The sequence below is a fragment of the Capra hircus genome, chromosome 5 (assembly GCF_001704415.2).
Source record: "Capra hircus breed San Clemente chromosome 5, ASM170441v1, whole genome shotgun sequence".
NCBI lineage: Eukaryota > Metazoa > Chordata > Mammalia > Artiodactyla > Bovidae > Capra > Capra hircus.
The window spans coordinates 62,442,139-62,460,914 of NC_030812.1; the positions used below are offsets into that span (position 1 = coordinate 62,442,139).

The 18,776-nt window shown below is 37.3% G+C and overlaps 2 protein-coding genes across 11 annotated transcripts in view; one reads left to right on the forward strand and one right to left on the reverse strand.

The window, feature by feature from the left end:
- FAM71C (family with sequence similarity 71 member C) overlaps window positions 1–6,592 on the forward strand; it is a 46,293-nt gene extending 39,701 nt beyond the window's left edge. Inside the window, exons 2-3 of the mRNA XM_018049011.1 lie at window positions 4,183–4,800; window positions 6,360–6,592. Of these exons, the coding sequence (XP_017904500.1) occupies window positions 4,183–4,800; window positions 6,360–6,592 (851 nt within the window). The remainder of the gene's footprint in view (window positions 1–4,182; window positions 4,801–6,359) is intronic.
- ANKS1B (ankyrin repeat and sterile alpha motif domain containing 1B) overlaps window positions 1–18,776 on the reverse strand; it is a 1,150,317-nt gene that overhangs the window by 846,547 nt on the left and 284,994 nt on the right. For all 10 annotated transcript variants that reach the window (XM_013964004.2, XM_018048142.1, XM_005680487.3 and 7 more), the window contains exon 9: window positions 11,972–12,115. In XM_013964004.2, the coding sequence (XP_013819458.1) occupies window positions 11,972–12,115 (144 nt within the window). The remainder of the gene's footprint in view (window positions 1–11,971; window positions 12,116–18,776) is intronic.

Genomic DNA, 18,776 nt, shown 5'->3' on the forward strand with positions numbered 1-18,776 from the left:
TAATATTGTAAATCAACTAAATTTCTATATAAAAAAAGAAAGAGGTCCTACAATGACATTTGCATTCCTAATGTTATTTTAAGGCTTTACTGCATACTTAATTATTGAAATTCAATTAATTGCTTCTGATTATCAATAAAAGAAACTTTTACATATTGAGGTATGGGGAAGTCATTCTAGCTTGTACATTCTTTAACTTGAATTCTATGCTAACTAAAACAGCCTGTTTGTGGCCAAATGCACATTGCTTTAATCATTAAAGAAAAAGAAAAAAAAGGCGCACTGACCAGAAGTACAGAATGTCCACGTTAAAAAATAAAGATTAAATGCCTCTTTCCTGGGACAAAATAAAAAACTCAAAATGGCTTAAAGACTGAAATATAAGACATGATACCATAAAACTCCTAGAAAAGAACATAGGCAAAACATTTTCTGACATTAATCACACCAAAGTTTGCATAGGTCAGTCTTCCAAGAATTTGTTAATCTCAGGTTCAGGTTGATTTCTTATTTAGCCATCTCAGCTTCTTAACTATTGAAGCAAATCCTAAGATAGTTTTCTAAATATCTAGAGGAATTCCAGATAAAAATTCATCAGACTCAATGAAAATAGACATATTTGCCAGAACGCTACACATGATAGTTATCAGGCCACATAAGAGAGGTTCTACTGTTGCTGTTCTGATGACTGGTTAGGAAAAAATTGTGAAAGTCTTTAGGCTCTATAAGTAATATTGCTTCTGGTTTCCCTGGAGACAAGGCAATTAGTTCAGTGGTCTAATGGAAGCCTAAGATAAGAATCTTGTAACATATGTGCATGGCATGAAAGTGCTTTTAAGAAAATCAGTGTATCTGCAATCTTGAGAAAGAAGAATGGAACTGGAGGAGTCAACCTGTTTGACTTCAGGCTCTACTACAAAGTCACAATCATCAAGACAGTATGGTACTGGCACAAAGACAGAAATATAGATCAATGGAACAAAATAGAAAACCCAGAAATAAAGCCACACACCTATGGACACCTTATCTTTGACAAAGGAGGCAAGAATATACAATGGATTAAAGACAATCTCTTTAACAAGTGGTGCTGGGAAAACTGGTCAACCACTTGTAAAAGAATGAAACTAGATCACTTTCTAACACCATACACAAAAATAAATTCAAAATGGATTAAAGATCTAAACGTAAGACCAGAACATAGGCAAAACACTCTCCGACATAAAACACAGCAGGATCCTCTATGACCCACCTCCCAGAATATTGGAAATATAAGCAAAAATAAACAAATGGGACCTAATTAAAATTAAAAGCTTTTGCACAACAAAGGAAACTATAAGCAAGGTGAAAAGACAGACTTCAGAGTGGGAGAAAATAATAGCAAATGAAGCAACTGACAACTAATCTCAAAAATATACAAGCAACTCCTGCAGCTCAATTCCAGAAAAATAAACGACCCAATCAAAAAACGGGCCAAAGAACTAAACAGACATTTCTCCAAAGAAGACAAACAGATGGCTAACAAACACATGAAAAGATGCTCAACATCACTCATTATCAGAGAAATGCAAATCGAAACCACAGTGAGGTACCATTTCATGCCAGTCAGAATGGCAGCGATCCAAAAGTCTGCAAGCAATAAATGCTGGAGAGGGTGTGAAGAAAAGGGAACCCTCTTACACTGTTGGTGGGAATGCAAACTAGTACAGCCACTATGCAGAACAGTGTGGAGATTCCTTAAAAAAACTGTAAATGGAACTACCTTATGACCCAGCAATCCCACTGCTGGGCATACACACCAAGGAAACCAGAATTGAAAGAGACACATGTACCCCAATGTTCATCGCAGCACTGTTTACAATAGCCAGGACATGGAAACAACCCAGATGTCCATCAGCAGACGAATGGATAAGAAAGCCGTGGTACATATACACAATGGAGTATTACTCAGCCATTAAAAAGAATACATTTGAATCAGTTCTAATGAGGTGGATGAAACTGGAGCCTATTATACAGAGTGAAGTAAGTCAGAAAGAAAAACACCAATACAGTATACTAATGCATATATATGGAATTTAGAAAGATGGTAACAATAACCCTGTATGCAAGACAGCAAAGGAGACACAGATGTATAGAACAGTCTTTTGGACTCTGTGGGAGAGGGCGAGGGTGGGATGATTTGGGAGAATGGCATTGAAACATGTATATTATCATATGTGAAATGAATCACCAGTCCAGGTTCAATGCATGAGACAGGGTGCTTGGGGCTGGTGCACTGGGGTGACCCAGAGGGATGGTACGGGGAGGGAGGCGGGAGGGGGGTTCAGGATGGGGAACACGAGTACACCCATGGCAGATTCATGCATTCATGTGGATGTATGGCAAAACCACCACAATATTGTAAAGTAATTAGCCTCAAATTAAAATAAACAAATTTATATTAAAAAAGCACCTAAATTAAATTATACTGTATCTAGTGCTACCTATTCCTTTCAACAAATACCAGAATCTCTTGGATAGATTTGAAAGATTAGTTTGATTACTAAATATGTTAGGCTTATTCTTTTTTCTAATTATAGACAATGTAAACATGAAGTGGAAATTAAAATATAAAGATTTTGGATAGGCCAATAAGAACTGCTATTGGTATGTGACTAAGCCTCTCAAAAAATAACGAATAAAGTATTCATATTTACAGAAATAACCAGATACTTTGATATGAAGGAAAGAATGTGTTCATTTTTACTTATAGGACAGATAAAAAACTCAAAAAAGATGGCTTTACATGTGTATGTATGTGTGTTATGTAAATTGTCATTCCAATAATAGCAAATTTTCTGACTACTTCTTTAATAAACCAATTTGATAGTAAAGACTAGAGCATATATATGATGTTCAAGGCTCTTTCCACTGTACAGGTAGGGTACTGATGTCTAGGGAAAATCTCAGCAACTTGAGGGTTGGTCAAAACATAAAATTTTTGGTGGCTGTAAAAATATTGTTAATAAAAATAGCTTAATTCATCCCATTAACAGAAGTAAATAAGTATCCCAAGAGAAAACAGGAAATATAAAGAAAATAAAAATTACACCATCCAGGGAGAAGCACTTTAAACATTTATTTGAATATATTGCAATTTCATACCCAAACACACATATGTATGATTTTATATAAATTGGATCACAGGTATAAACCTAGTCTGAAACGTTTGCTTTTTTCTTTTTCTTAAAAGAATATTTTCAGGTATATCTTTTCATTTCAATAAATAAGGAACTACATAATCATTTTTATGACTTCAGAGTGTTCTTTCACAGAATGCTCCATAATCTATCTAACCAAATCCTTACTATAAGATATTAATCTTGTTTATGATTATTTTTGCTACAATAAACCTTGATAAACATTCTATACATCCATCTTGTTTACCGACTTGTTCAACTGTCTTTAAGGTAAATTGCCTACAATTAATTCTAATTGTCAGCAGTTAGAAGTGCTGGTTAAGAGAATATGCATATTTTAAACTCACACCTAACAGAAAGTTTGCCCAACCCTTTTGAAAGCAATTTTTCAGTAAGTATTAAGATCCTTAGATGGGCCCGGGGAGGAGGGAGTGGTCTTCTGAGCTGTGGCAGTGTGGCCTGGTGAGGAGGATGGGTAAAGTAGAGAGGACAGTTACCCTGCTCTGAGGACGGGACTGTTGCATGACATAGACAAAGGTCTGTGTAATAAGCCCAGGTCACAATGGGCAGGAGAGGATAAGAGGGGTCCCTCAAGGTAGTTTAGGCTTAGTTGAAAGGTACAGTTTCTGGAGGAGAGATGCAATGGGATTATGATTGAATACCAATATCTGTGCATCTTAACATCTGTACACTCTGACATACTGGGACCCTGTTAACTGCATACCTTTATATCTGCACACCCTGACATCTACTGGAAGCCTGGCTTCTGCATGCCCTGATATCTCCATGCTCTAGGCAGGGCACAGTCAGGTCCAGAAGAAACTGTCTCTAGCACTGAGTAGTCAGTAATCAGCTCCCACACCTTGTCCTCAGTCACTCAGAGGCAAAGTCTGCAGGAGACCACTGTTAGCCCAACTGCTGGAGAGACCAGGGAAACAGGACGCTCTACAAGGTGTGGTAAGGAAGGCTTGGGGAAGGCTCTAGGAACTATCTTGATAAAAGTTAGTGAAGAGCAGCCAATATACATTAGCATACTACTCAGCCAAAAGCAGTCTTGCCATGGGTATGTTTAATACCTCCATGGGGAAACTGCAGCGACAACTGTACAAGGGGGAGTACCCTATATTCCAATATGCACCAGTGTTTGAGAGTGACTTTATACAGGTCAGCAGGAAAGGAGAAGTGATTGATGTGCACAACCGGGCCCAAATGGTGACTGTGGGCATCGTTCGTACCAGCCCCCACCTCACACTGCCTGATGTTATGCTGCTGGCCCAACCAGTTGCTATCTGTGATGACTCTAACAGGCACGGCCCTGCTGCCCAGAAGAGAGGTAAAAAGCCTACACAGATCTTGGAGCTAACCAGGCTGTTCCCCTTGAAGTTTGTAGAGATATCCATTCATAACAGTAAAAAACAACAGCTCCGCCTGAAGCTTGCCACTGGCCGCTCTTTTTACCTTCAGCTGTGTCCCCCTACAGATAGAGGGGATCTTTTTATTCAGTGGAAAAAACTCATTTATATCCTGAGACCATCAGTAAATGCTCACAGCAGAGCCCGGGCCACCCCAGCTAGGAACATTCTGGACATAACTGGATTTAAGAAAAGAGAAGAAGTGCCCAGTGGTAAGTATCAAAAAGATGGGGCCAGGGTGCTTAGGGAGAACAGCTAAAAGTCCTGCAGAGGCTTTGGTACAGAGGCTCATCTGGAAAATACTCTAATTTTTGGAAGGACTCAAGACCAAATGAGCCTCATCTGGAGGCCATGGCACCCTAAGGAGGTTCCTAGCACTTCTCCAAAGAGTTCCCCAAGGCTGTATTGCAGAGATTTGTTAGCTGTCAGCAACCATTAATTTCATATCCAATATCATATTGCCACCTGCAGCAGCCTGACCTGACCACCCAATCTATTCTTGAACATATACTCCAACCCAGGTAGGCAGACATTTTTCAGAATGTATGTCTCCTCAAAACTGCCATGTACTGATTTTTGTATTAATCAGTGACAGTGAGATGTGCATAATTTGTTAGTACCTATCAAAACACTGGGTTTCCCAGATGGTACAGCGCTAAAGAATCCATCTGCCGATACAGCAGATGCAAGAGATGCAGGTTCAATCCCTGTGTTGGGAAGATCTCCTGGAACAGGAAACGATAACCCCCCATCCCCCATCAGTATTCTTGCCTGGAAAATTCCATGGCCAGAGGAGCCTGGTGGGCTACAGTCCATGGGTTCACAAAGAGTTAGACCTGGTTGAGCACACACACACATACATCAAATTATTAAAGCACATATCGCCTGACCAGGATAAATACTGACAAAAGTGTATTTTAATAAATATTCTCACTGACACAAACTGTTCCAGCAAAACTGGAGTGGTCATTGTAGAGATACTGTAGGAGAACTTCTTGCCTCAAATGGCAGAGTAGAATTGAAAGCTCAAAATTCTTACTATAAGCTCTTGTTGTTTAGCTACAGAAAGAGAAGGAAGCAGTTTTACTGGTATCACTTTCTTTACTTATCTTCCCCTAGGCAAATGCTACCTTTATCTATAGAATAAATCAAGATCGAGTGAGCATTCAGAGCCTTTACATAAACCTTGATGAGTTTAGAGCCACTTAGTATGATTATGCAGAAGGCAATGACACGCCACTCCAGTACTCTTGCCTGGAAAATCCCATGGGTGGAGGAGCCTGGTGGGCTGTAGTCCATGGGGTCGCTAAGAGTCGGACAAGACTGAGCGACTTCACTTTCAGTTTTCACTTTCATGCATTGGAGAAGGAAATGGCAACCCACTCCCAGTGTTCTTGCCTGGAGAATCCCAGGGATGGGGGAGCCTGGCGGGCTGCCGTCTATGGGGTCGAACAGAGTTGGACATGACTGAGCAACTTAGCAGCAGCAGTATGATTATGCTGGGGAAGAATGAATGTAACATGCCTCCCACTACACTGCCTTCAAAAGTTCACATACTTCTGCAATTACAGAGCCTACAAAGCCTGATACAAGGAGCAATTGTAACAACAGGCACCACCACTAGTGTTGTGGATGTGACTGTAACCATGTCTGCAGACTCAGAAGAGAAACAACAGCCCAGCAGGAGCAACCTTCAGAGATCCAGGAGGAAGCCCAGTCAGCATGGTCATTATGGTTAATTTCAACACGTCTTATGATTGTTGTTAGCAAGGACTGCAAGTCCTCGTGTTCTCAGAGGGCACTTCCAGCCCATCAGTAAGAGCTGTTGGCCTCTCCCCATGGGGCAGCATGAGTATAGGGATTGCAGGAGTGGAGACTACTGGTAAGCCTGTTCCAAAAACAGTTAAAGGCTTAGTATCCAGACTCCTCATCTCAACCTTACAGAGTGAAGGCTACATGAGTAAGCACAGTGGTGAACAGAGGGTCTCCACCCATCAGGATTAACTCTTTAGGCAAGAGCCTCAAAGCCCTTAAAGCTGTACACGGTGCAGAGGTGGTTCATCTGAGACTGTGGAGGAAAGCAATAAATCATCCACCACAATACAACTCCATACATACTCTCTGCTCAAATAACATACGCTCTACTAACAATATAGTGTAGTAGTGAAACTAAATAGGAATTTATAATCAGGCTCTGAGCTATCTGTAGCCTTCCCTTCACTTGATATTTGTGATTAAATGAACAGGTGACAGAATAAAATGCTAAAGATTACTCTCAAAAATTTCGATCTATCTATGATCTACATTTATTAGCCAAAGAAATTTCTAAAACTTAGAAAATAAATAACAAAGGACAGAAGCAACTGATAGGAGGCAGCACAACATAAATGAGGCCTAGAAAGCAACATAACACCTAACCATGACCTTCAGTAGGTTACCTGTTTCTTTTAGATAGTTACATGTAAAATATCTGGCATCACCGTAGGCATTGTGTGAACAGTGTGTGTGCGTATTCAGTTGTGTCCGACTCTTTGCAACCCAGGCTCCTCTCTCCATGGGATTTCACAGGCAAGAATCCTTGGGTTGGTTGCCATGTCCTACTCCAGGGAATCTTCCAAACCCAGGGATAGAACCCGCATTGCCTGTGTTTCCTGAACAGGCAGACTCCTTATCTACCGAGTCACCTGGGAAGCCCAAGAGAGAGACAAGGATGTAAATAACAGGCAGAGGCAGAAGTGAAATGCCATGGAAGCCAGGGAACTGGGGTGAGAGTATACCTAACTCCAGATGAGAAGGTTTAGACAAAAAAGCAGATGAGTCTTTACGTGAGTCTTGAAAGAATAGAAATTCATTACAGAAAAAACAAGATGCACATAAGTCATTCCAACATCCGCAAAAGAAACAAAGCTTAGCAAGATGCCTACAGCACAAAAAGCCCAAGGTATATGGGATTGCAGTTCTTATTAAACAGCACTGTTCTTTATTTGTTCAGATGTATTTATTGCATTCACTGAACTCAAGTAACAAAATTCTTCTCTGTTCTTATTTCATCTTCATTCAAAAGTTTCCCTTCCCTCACACTTTCTTTTATGACTTCAGTTTCCTATGGCCAGACAATACCTGATCTCACTGTAGCTTTTTGTGAGCATATCAGTCAATCAAATATTTCAGATTTGGATTTGCCATTTGAGCAAACACCAGATACAGTTTTATATTTTATTCCCAGCACGTTTATTGGATTGTCTCCTGTTTAGACAGTTCCCAAGTACTACTGCAACAGCACAAATGGGAGAGCTATAAAGTGTAACTCCCATGTTCATTCTTGGGCCGTATCTAATAGTTGATTATCTGCGCTAGAGGATCTTTCCCCAACCCCACCTTTGTTTTTGCTCACTTCTGAATTCTACTTCCTCCCTTCTCACTTCCATTTTCAAAATAGTAGGGATTATTATTGCCAAGAATGTTGAAAAACAAATTTGAGCTTAATTATACTTTCCAGAAAGGGCTTCATATTCCCAGTCCCTTCATTCTTGATTTCTTTTCTAATTCTTTGCGCAGCTTAAATTTTATTTAACTGCTTTGAAATTATACTAAAGTGCCCAATATATTATATATATTTTCATTTTAATCCTGTTATTCAGAATTACCAATTCTCATAAATTTGAAAGGAATTGCTTCTTACAAAAACTTCAACAATCTAGTCACAGTAAGAGAAGAAAATACCTTCTAAAAACCAGAAAAAAGATGAGACTTGAATATAGGATCAATTCAAAATATAGACAAAAACTAGAAATTAAATGATTTTGGAAATGAAGATCCAGCAATGTTCTAATTTTGCAAGTACAAAATCTAAGAATCTGAAAGTGATAAATAATATAGTTTTAAAGCCCAGAATCAGAATGTAAAGGTAACCCAGCTCCCAATTAAGTTTGTATTTCCATAATCCTCATGTTTCTGAAGTTTAGCACTCTACTTTGAATACAAGATATTCAATAACTCTTTGCTAGATCCAGCTAAGAAGAATAAATTATATTTATTCCAATCCAGCAAATCTGAATATAAAGGAATCTGCTAAGCACTATACTAATTCCACTCATTGCAAAGGCTCCTGTGCCAAACTGTAAGGTAGTGACTTTTCATGAGGCCCTATATGCACTGTGCTTATGGCTTAATGATTTTAATGGCCTCCAAAATAATTCAAATCTGAAAAAACTGGCTTCTAAGTAAAGTTTCCTTAAAATTTCATCAATAACAGAATCATATGTCCAGAAAATCCTGAGTTCAAAGTTGTTGCAAGTTATAGGAAAAACTTATATTTGATATGATGCTTTTAGCATCATATCAAATGTTTTAAGCTATACTAGTGGAGAAGGCAATGGCACCCCACTCCAGTACTCTTGCCTGGAAAATCCCATGGACGGAGGAGCCTAGTAGGCTGCAGTCCATGGGGTCGCTAAGAGTCAGACATGACTGAGCGACTTCATTTTCACTTTTCACTTTAATGCATTGGAGAAGGAAATGGCAACCCACTCCAGTGTTCTTGCCTGGAGAATCCCAGGGACAGGGGAGCCTGGTGGGCTGCCGTCTCTGGGGTCGCACAGAGTTGGACACGACTGAAGCGACTTAGCAGCAGCAGCAGTGTGAAAACCATTGCACATTAATTTTATTGTGAAATATAATAAGTATTTTTATAGTTTGCACCATCACATTAAAAATGTTGTTATAATTATATATGTATATATATATGTGCTAAGTCATTTTAGTCATGTCTGAATCTTTGTGACCCCATTGACTCTAGCCCTCCAGGCTCCTCTGTCTATGGGATTCTCCAGGCAAGAATATTGGAGTGGGTTGCCATGTCTTCCTTGAGGGCATCTTCCCCACCCAGGAATCTCTTATGTCTCCTGCATTGGCAGGGAGGTTTGGTGCTAGTGGTAAAGAAACCTCCTGCCAATGCAGGAGATGTAAGAGATGCTGGTCGATCCCTGGGTCAGGAAGGCTCCCTGGAGGAGGGGATGGCAACCCACTCTAATATTCTTGCCTGTAGTATCCCATGGACAGAGGAGACTGGAGGGCTACAGTCCATACTGTCATGAAGAGTCAGACATGACTGAAATGACTAAGCATACACACACACACACACACACACACACACACATTAAAGGGGAACCCATTACCAATTGAGAACATTAGTAAAAGAAGACTAGAAGAGAAATTTGGTAAAATAATTCTGTTTGATTTGTTAAATACATTTTTTAAAAAGGTTCTGCATCTCAAGTAAGTTTATACATTTTAAGCAGTAACAATTAAAAACCCAATAAGAATACTTTTTAAACCTGACAGGGTATAAAATATAAATTAAAAAAGCAGACAATCATGTCAGCTAACAGTTTTAATACAATGATATTTCTCCTGCAGTATATGTGCAAAAATATCAAAGTGGATCATTGTTTTTAAAAATAGGAAAATTAAAATAAGACATTTAGAAAAAAACCTAAGCCAAGCATGATGGCATATAATGAAAGGAATGAGAGCTGCTGTCAAATGTAAGGTCATAGAAAAACTAGATATCAACAAGTTAAAAACAAATATAAAGCCATATTTGAAATTTTGTTAAAGAAATTCTAGATGAAATGAATTTTTTAAAAAGACCATAAAGTTTAGTGAATTTGATGGTTAAAAAACTACACAACATATGCCCATACAATATTATAAAAGAAAGAAGAGCTTCAGATCGGGAAACATTTTAGGGTAAATATAGCTATTAAAATAGTAATACTCAATATTTATTCAAGTGATATAAGCCTACACCGAAAAATGGCAAAGAAAAATATTAAAAATTATAAACAAAAGCAAGTTACTACCAAGCCTACTCCCAAACCTAGTAGAACCAAATAAGTTAAAATTTAAAAAATAAATGTAAATGTTAATAAGGTGATGGAGAACCCAGCTACAGTCATATATTATGATAGCTTAGAGTTCTGCTATTTTATAAGAATTCTACTTTTGAAAATAAAAAGACAAAGATATTAATTTTATGAGCCAAAAAATAGGTAAAAGCGTTCAATTATTGGTAAACTGTTAAGCAGATAAGAGTATATTTAAAATCAAAACCTATGTTTCTTAACTTCCTTTTTTCTATACCCTTGACTAACATACACACAAACACACCCTTTTAAATACATAAAAGCATTTTTAAATTTATTTATTTTTAATTGAAGGATAATTTTTTTACAGGATTGCATTGGTTTCTATCAAACATCAACAAGTGAAGAAATGAAACCCTATAGAAAATCATTTAATTCAAATACTATGTAATTCTGACAATATTCCAGGAACAATGTTGGCATTAAATCATAGACACTGAGCAATACATAGTGTACCTTTATGGATCTCACAGGCTGGTAAATATTGAAAACAACTCTGTAAGGTTAGTATAAATTGTCTTAAAGTTTTATAAATAGTTTATATTAAGATAAAGAGATTCTTTAAGTGCAATAAATCAATATTGGAATTTGAGTGGCTGTGATTAAATTATGACATAGATGTAAAAACATGTAACGGTTTCTTGAACACAATTGCTTCATATTTGTTGCAAAACAGAAAATAATATTTTTGAGATATACTGAATTCTTTCTTAGCCTAGATTATTTTTCCACTTATATTTTGTGTAGTTACACCTTTGCCATTACACTATTTTTCATATTAAGTGCTTTTTCACCTTTATGTAGAAATTAATTCATTGTGGCTTCAAATTTCCTAATTCTGTTCGGCTTGTTTTATTTATTTCTGAAGCTCTTCTAAGGGCTTGTGAATCACAATGCACAAGAAAAATTTGAGGGTGATACAATAGAATTAAAAGTGACTTAATGAGTAGTGAAATGATTTCAAAATTATAATCAATGTTTTAGTGTTCTATTCTCATTTTGGGATTGTAGTGCATAATTGTCAGTGGCACACATTATTCTACAATATTCCATATGCTAAGAAAAAAAAATCACTATGCTTTTGGAGAGCTCTCACATGATTTCTTTTAAATCATTTTACTATTATTTAAATATGAATTATGATTCAATTTCAAAACAGCATTCTTTAAAATGAAATATTTCAAACTCATCAATACTAAAACCTCTTATACAACTCAATTTTTCTAGAGCTAGCATCATGACCAAAATAAAATTATAATTATGTAGAGTATGTGTTGACTTATGCATACATGTACAGCTAGTTATATAAGCATTTTACTGACCCTCAATTGAAGAAAAATTTCAAAGTATAAATAAAATACTAATTGGATTTTCAGTGGGTAATAAAAAAGATTTACTTAAAAACCTAGACAACCATTTTTATGTTTTATTATATCTTAAGAAAGTAAACCATTACCTGTGCAAGAATGGGGAAGCCAAGATTCCTACATCCGTTACAAGGAGTTAATGCTTCCCAGAGTCCTGAGGGCCCACAAGTGTTTTCATCATCATCATCTTCTTCCACTTCTCCTGGTGACAAATTTATTGTAGATGAAGTTCTCTGAAATTAAATTTATATATACCAATATATTATATCAATGTCAGTTAAATATCTTAACATCAATTAAATTACATAAATTTCTCATGGTGTATGTTAGCAAGAAGAAATTAGCTTAATTTTGGCCATAGTTATGTGACTGTGCTATGGAAATCAGCCAAAAAATATGTATAATTTAATTTTAAGTTGAGTGTGAAAGAAAACAAAGTGAAAAAACTGGGTGACAAAGATTAGTAAATTGCAAAGTTCATGTTGAAGAACAGGACATGAAAATGACTCAAGAGAACATAAAAACAGCAACAAACATTTTGATTTCTAATGCAATCAGAGGAACAAAATGAAAATATTGAAATAGGAATTGATAAAAAGTCCATTTTTTTCACTATGTCATCAAAAAGTAGACTCATTTTTGGGAAAAAAAGAAATTCATAAAATTTTATATTATATGCATAAGAGGGGTATGTGCTAAGTCGCTTCAGTCATGTTCAACTCTTTGCAACACCTGGAACTGTAGCCCGCCAGGCTCCTCTGTCCATGGGATTCTCCAGACAAGAATACTGGAGTCAGGAGCTTTGCCCTCCTCCAAAGGATCTTCTACACCCAGGGATTGAACCCCTGTCTTTTATGTCTCCTGGGAAGCCCTTGAAAGAGGGGTAACACTTTTAAAGTTAATAATAGGACTTCCATGCTAAGCAAACATATTTAGTTTTGCTACTTTTCAAATCTCACTTAAATGATAACACAACTTTTGCAAAAATGATCTAAACCATAAGGACAAGGACAACAGGGGGGAAGTTAACAGATGAGCAATATCTAGAAAACATTTAGGCAATGATAAACAGATGATTTATCAATTTCATATAGAAAACCTGAGGAAATGGAAAGCAAATTTTCTGCAAAGAGGAAGAATAAAAAGCAGATCTATTCATGATTCAACTCCTCTAAAGGACTTATGAATGAGAGAGACTGACTACCTGTGAAGTAACAATGCAAGAAATTTTGTAGGTGCTGGTGGAGCTAAAACAGAATAGAAACTCTATATTAGAAATTAGACCCCAGACTCATCACCCAGCCAAGAAAATAAACCTTCACCACCTGACAAGAAATTGGAGATTTACCTTCTGGTGAGGTTGAAGCAAAGGGATTACGAATTTTAAGAAACCAGGCACAGTGAAGTGAGGGATGCCTCTTTAAAAACAATGAAATTTAGTGATTATCTATGTAGTAAATAAAGATGCTCCACCTGCCCCAGTGCCTTCTTCCCACATTCGTCTTAGAGAGCATGGCAGCTAAGTTCATATCTCCCAGGTAGCAGATGAGAGTATACTCTGGACTGCTCAAGAAAAACAATCTGTAAGTACTTAGGAAAATGGTAGAGGGGTCCATGCCTTAATGCCTACTATGAAACCCCTCCCCAACAACCTCCATCCACATAAACAGTTCCTAATTTTTCAGTTAAATATGAACAAGAGTATGATAGCCATATATTGGAAGGAAGCTTTTAACAGGTCAAACTAAATATACAGATAAAAATTATAAACAGCATCCTCAGAGAGAGAGAATACATAAAATCCAATGGAACAGTTGGAAAATAAGTCTGAGCAAATTCCCCAGAGGACAGAACAGAAGAAGTTAAAAGTTAAGAGAATTAAGGGATCAAACTAAGAGTTCCAAGTAGAGGTAACAAGAAATTGTCCAAGTAACAATGCAATAAATTTTGCCAGAACAAAAGAAAAATTCCACCTTAAAAGAACCTGAATCACCAGTCTATGTTCGATACAGGATACAGGATGCTTGGGGCTGGTGCACGGGGATGATCCAGAGAGATGATATGGGGTGGGAGGTGGGAGGGGGGTTCAGGATTGGGAACTCATGTACACCCGTGGTGGATTCATGTCAATGTATGGCAAAACCAATACAGTATTATAAAGTAAAATAAAGTAAAAATAAAAATTAAAAAAAAGAACCTACTGAATATTCAGCAGATAGTATTTTTTTAAAATAGCAAAGACAATAAGTTTGTCTAGAAATATTCAGAGTGTAGTGTTCAGTATAACATTGATAGATCATGATTACTGAAGTTAGTAAAGATAGTTTACATACTGAATTGTAAATAGCACCCATCTCCCCCTAAAAGTTGTTGCTTTACAAAACAGCATATAAGACTTCACAATACGACTGGGTTTTGCATTCACCTCTTACATTTCCCTTTATCAATTTTCAATAACTGAGAAATTAAGAACTTCAATAGTCCTTCAGTGAGTTACTGTCTTTAAGATATAATACAATGCTACAGTGCTTTTATAATTACAATACAATAATACAGTGCTACAATCTACTGAGCCCTCTATTATTCATTACTTTAATTCACATAAGACTTTCAGGAAAATACTAAACTAAGCCACAAGAAGTCAAGTAAAACCCAAGGTCATGGAGATGGTAAGTGACAGAAAAAGAATCCTAATCCAGACTGCCTAACTCTAGGGCATCCAATCCATGTGTTTGATCAATGCTATCTATAAAAATGACTAGAATGATCAAATGGGCATCTCTTTCACCAACTCATGATCAATTATTGGTTTGACCATCAAGGTTGACACATATGGCAGTATAAATCATATGCTTGGCTAACAATTATCAACATTTTATAATCAGTTTTCTTCTGTCTCTTTCTCCTCCCCAAAGAAAAACTGCTTATGTCTGTTCCCAGCTCATAACTCTTCAATTACTTCCCATTGTAGAGCTAATAATATCCATATTCCTTAATATGGCTTCAAGGTTTTATGGTCAGACTGTTTTTCAGCCCCTTTCTTACTCCCTTTTATTCACCCAAGGCTATAACCAAATGGAATTATTTATCCTTTCCTAATTTGTGTGTGCTTTTGTTCATGCCCTCCACCTTACTTCTCCATACAACTATTGTACTGGTTAACAGTTTAGACTCTAAAATTAGTCCTGGATTCAAGTACTAACTCTCTTACTTTTTAGCCTACTAATTAGTGTGATTTTTCAGAGTACAGGACCACTGGCAGCCTCACTTACTTTATGCAGTGGGAAAATAATACAGTAAATTTTTCCTCAAAAATAAGGTAATGAATATATGGTACCTGACACACAGACAGGTTTCAATTCTCCTATAATACTATTGATTCCTCAAGATACAATTCAGATTTCACCTCTTACATAAAATTTTCCAGATTTACCACAAACAGGAAGGATTTTGTTCTCTTCTGAAAGTCTTCAGTTCTTTCTGTCAGTTTGTGTATTCTGTTATTTCACACAGACTTTGAAATGACAAATGGTACAGTGGCAAAGAGCAAAAGTTTTATAGTCAAACAGATATATATTTAATATATACAGATAGATATATATTCCTGGCTCTGCCACTTGCAAGCTGTGTTACTGAGCAAATCACATAATCTGACTAATCCTCAGTTTCCTTATCTGCAAAGTAGGCATAATAATCATTCCTACTTGAAGGGGTTATATGAGGATAAAATTAGTTGCTTGACACTGACAGGTAGATGAAAAAATAATCAGTGCTGCTGCAGTGCTGTCACTCAGTCATGTCTGACTCTCTGAGATGCTATGGACTGCAGCCTGCCAGTCTTCTCTGTCCAGGAGATTTTCCCAGCAAGAATACTGGAAGGGGGTGCCATTTCCTCCTCCAGGGGCTCCTCCAGACCCAGGGATCAGAGGTGCGTCTTCCGTGTCTCCTGCATTACAGGCAGACTCTTTACCACTGAGCTACCTACTGTGGAAGCCCATAAAAAATAATCAATAAATGTTATTTTTATTATAATCTTTGGCCTGAAAGAGTTATATACACACAAACACAGACACATACAAATTATTTATCTTAGTTAATTGTAAGTTATCCGAAAGCAAATATGCCTTATTCACATTTGCATCTCTTACTATGTGCTTTTGGATAATGTAATTTAATAATTATTTATTAAATAATCATTAAAGGAATGAGTTTTAAACTAACATTTCATTTGACTACCTAGAAAATTTTACTAATAATAAGAGGTATATATAATTGCATCACAAGTCTCATATTGTTATTTTAGTTTTATTTTATATTAACATTTGCCAATAGCATTAGCAAAAGTAGCAACATTTATTTTATAAATTTTATGGTTTAGTACTGCCCCCTAAAGACAGTTTGGAAGTTAGCTGTTAGAAGTTGCTGCTGCTGCTGCTAAGTCGCTTCAGTCGTGTCCGACTCTGCGCGATCCCTTAGACGGCAGCCCACCAGGCTCCCCTGTCCCTGGGATTCTCCAGGCAAGAACACTGGAGTGGGTTGCCATTTCCTTCTCCAATGCATGAAAGTGAAAAGTGAAAGTGAAGTCGCTCAGTCATCTCAGACTCTTAGCGACCCCATGGACTGCAGCCTACCAGGCTCCTCTGTCCATGGATTTTCCAGGCAAGAGTACTGGAGCGGGGTGCCATTGTTAGCTGCCCCCTAAAGACAGTTTAGAAGTTAGCTGTGTACAATTCAATGTTACTCAATTTGCAAGGTCATCCTACAACTTAGGACAGATTATAATACAAGTCCTCTGACTCTAGATCCTATAATCTTTCTCAGAACTACTAATTAGAAGAAAGTTTCTAATTTCTAGAACTTTTTAAAGAGACAAAAGATATTCAAAATATTCAGAATATCCACAAAGGAGTTTCTGTGTTATGTTATACTTTATCATTGGTGGCCTTTAAATTTTAAGTCCAAAATTCTGTAAGTCTACAATGTTATGTGGCAACCTGGATGAGAAGTGAGTTTGGGGGAGAAAAGATACAGGTATATGTATGGCTGAGTCCCTGTGCTGTTCACCTGAAACTATTACATTATTAATCAGCTATACTCCAATACAAAATAAAAAAGTTAAAAGTTAAAAGAAATTGTAAATCTAAGCAATTAAATGTATACTGTTCAGGAAAAGGATCAAGAATCAGATATGATTCCCATACAGACTCTTTAATCCTCATTAGTCAATCCTTGAATGCATGTCTTTAGAAACATGCTGGTGGGGGGAGAAGAGAAAATCCAAGGATGTCCAGTGTTAGTCCCACCAGGCTCCTCTGTCCATGGAATTCTCCAAGCAAGAATACTGGAGTGGGTAGCCATTCCCTTCTCCAGGGGATCTTCCTGACCCGGGGATCAAACCCAGGTATCGAACTCTAGCATTATAGGCAGATTCTTTATCGTCTGAGCCACCAAGAAAGCTCCAAGGACATCTACATCCTGTCCAAAAGTCCCTGGAAGAAAAGCAGAAACTGATGCTTCTCGACAGAGCCAGGATATAGGAGAACAACCTGTGAGTGGGGAAATGGGATGATGGAATGAGACAAAGCTACTTCTCATCCTATCAGAAATGCAAACATCAAATTAAAAAGTAGGAAAACAGTCTAAAAGAATTGTCAATGCAAAGAGACCTTGCAAATGGGCAGACTCCAGGAAGAAGGCAACCATCAGAAACGGAGGGCAAAACAAAGAAAGATCATTAGGGACAGGAGTCAGCAATCTGGTCTGCAAATCAGCAAAGTCTTTTTGTGTTTGTTTTTCAAAACTGAAAATGATTCATTAACTTTTAATGAAACTTAAAGTAACACATGCTTATTGTAAAACAAATCATTCAAAATAAAAAGTTAAAAAGGAGACAGTGAAGCTTTTCTGACATTAATTACCATTACAAACATTCAGTGCATGTCCATCTAGATTTGAACTCGTGTCCAGTGCTTTTTCAGAATTGATAAATATACAATTGTATGCCAAAGAGTACCCTTATTGGGTGGCTCTGATGGTTAAGAATCTGCCTGCAATTCAGAAGAACTGGGTTCAATCCCTGGGTAAGGAAGATTCCCTGGAAAAGGGAATGGCAATCCACTCCAGTATTCTTGCCTAGAGAATCCCATGGACAGAGGAGCCTGACGAGCTACAGTCCATGGGGTCGCAAAGAGTTGGACACAACTGAGTGACTAACGCAACAAGAACATATATTTCCAAAGTCTGTAAAGTATACTTCACACCATGACAAGAGAAAAAAAATTTCTTATATGAAAAATTGAAAATGTTACCCTCTTCCTTTAAAACTTTTAATAGTTTTTCATTGTTCTTTGGATAAAATTCAAAATTCTTAACATGATTTCAGAGGCTGTGTATGATTTGCCATTACCTGCATTACCTAGTTTTGTCCCATTTCCGTCATTCTTCCTTCCCTTTGCTCATAACATTTAAACACACTATACTCTTTCTTTTGAATATATCAAACTTCTCTTATATAGAACTTTATCTAAGTACATACAGTTTTCTCTTACAGAGGCTATTAGTTGTCTCCACTATAATAGAATACCTAGCCCTCTTTTTCTACAGTAATAGAATCCTAATTTTCATTTGGGCACATGTCTTCTTTGGGGCTTTCCAAATGGCACTAGAGGTAATGAAGCCAACTGCCAATGCAGGGGACAGAAGAGATGTGGGTTGGATCCCTGGATCAGGAAGATCCCCTGGAGGAGGGCATGGGAACCCACTCCAGTATTCTTGCCTGGAGAATCCCATGGACAGAGGGGCCTGGCAGGCTACAGTCCATAGGCTCACAGTCAGACAGGACTGAAGCAACTTAGCATGCAAGCATGTCTGCTTTGAATACAAACCATTTTTCCA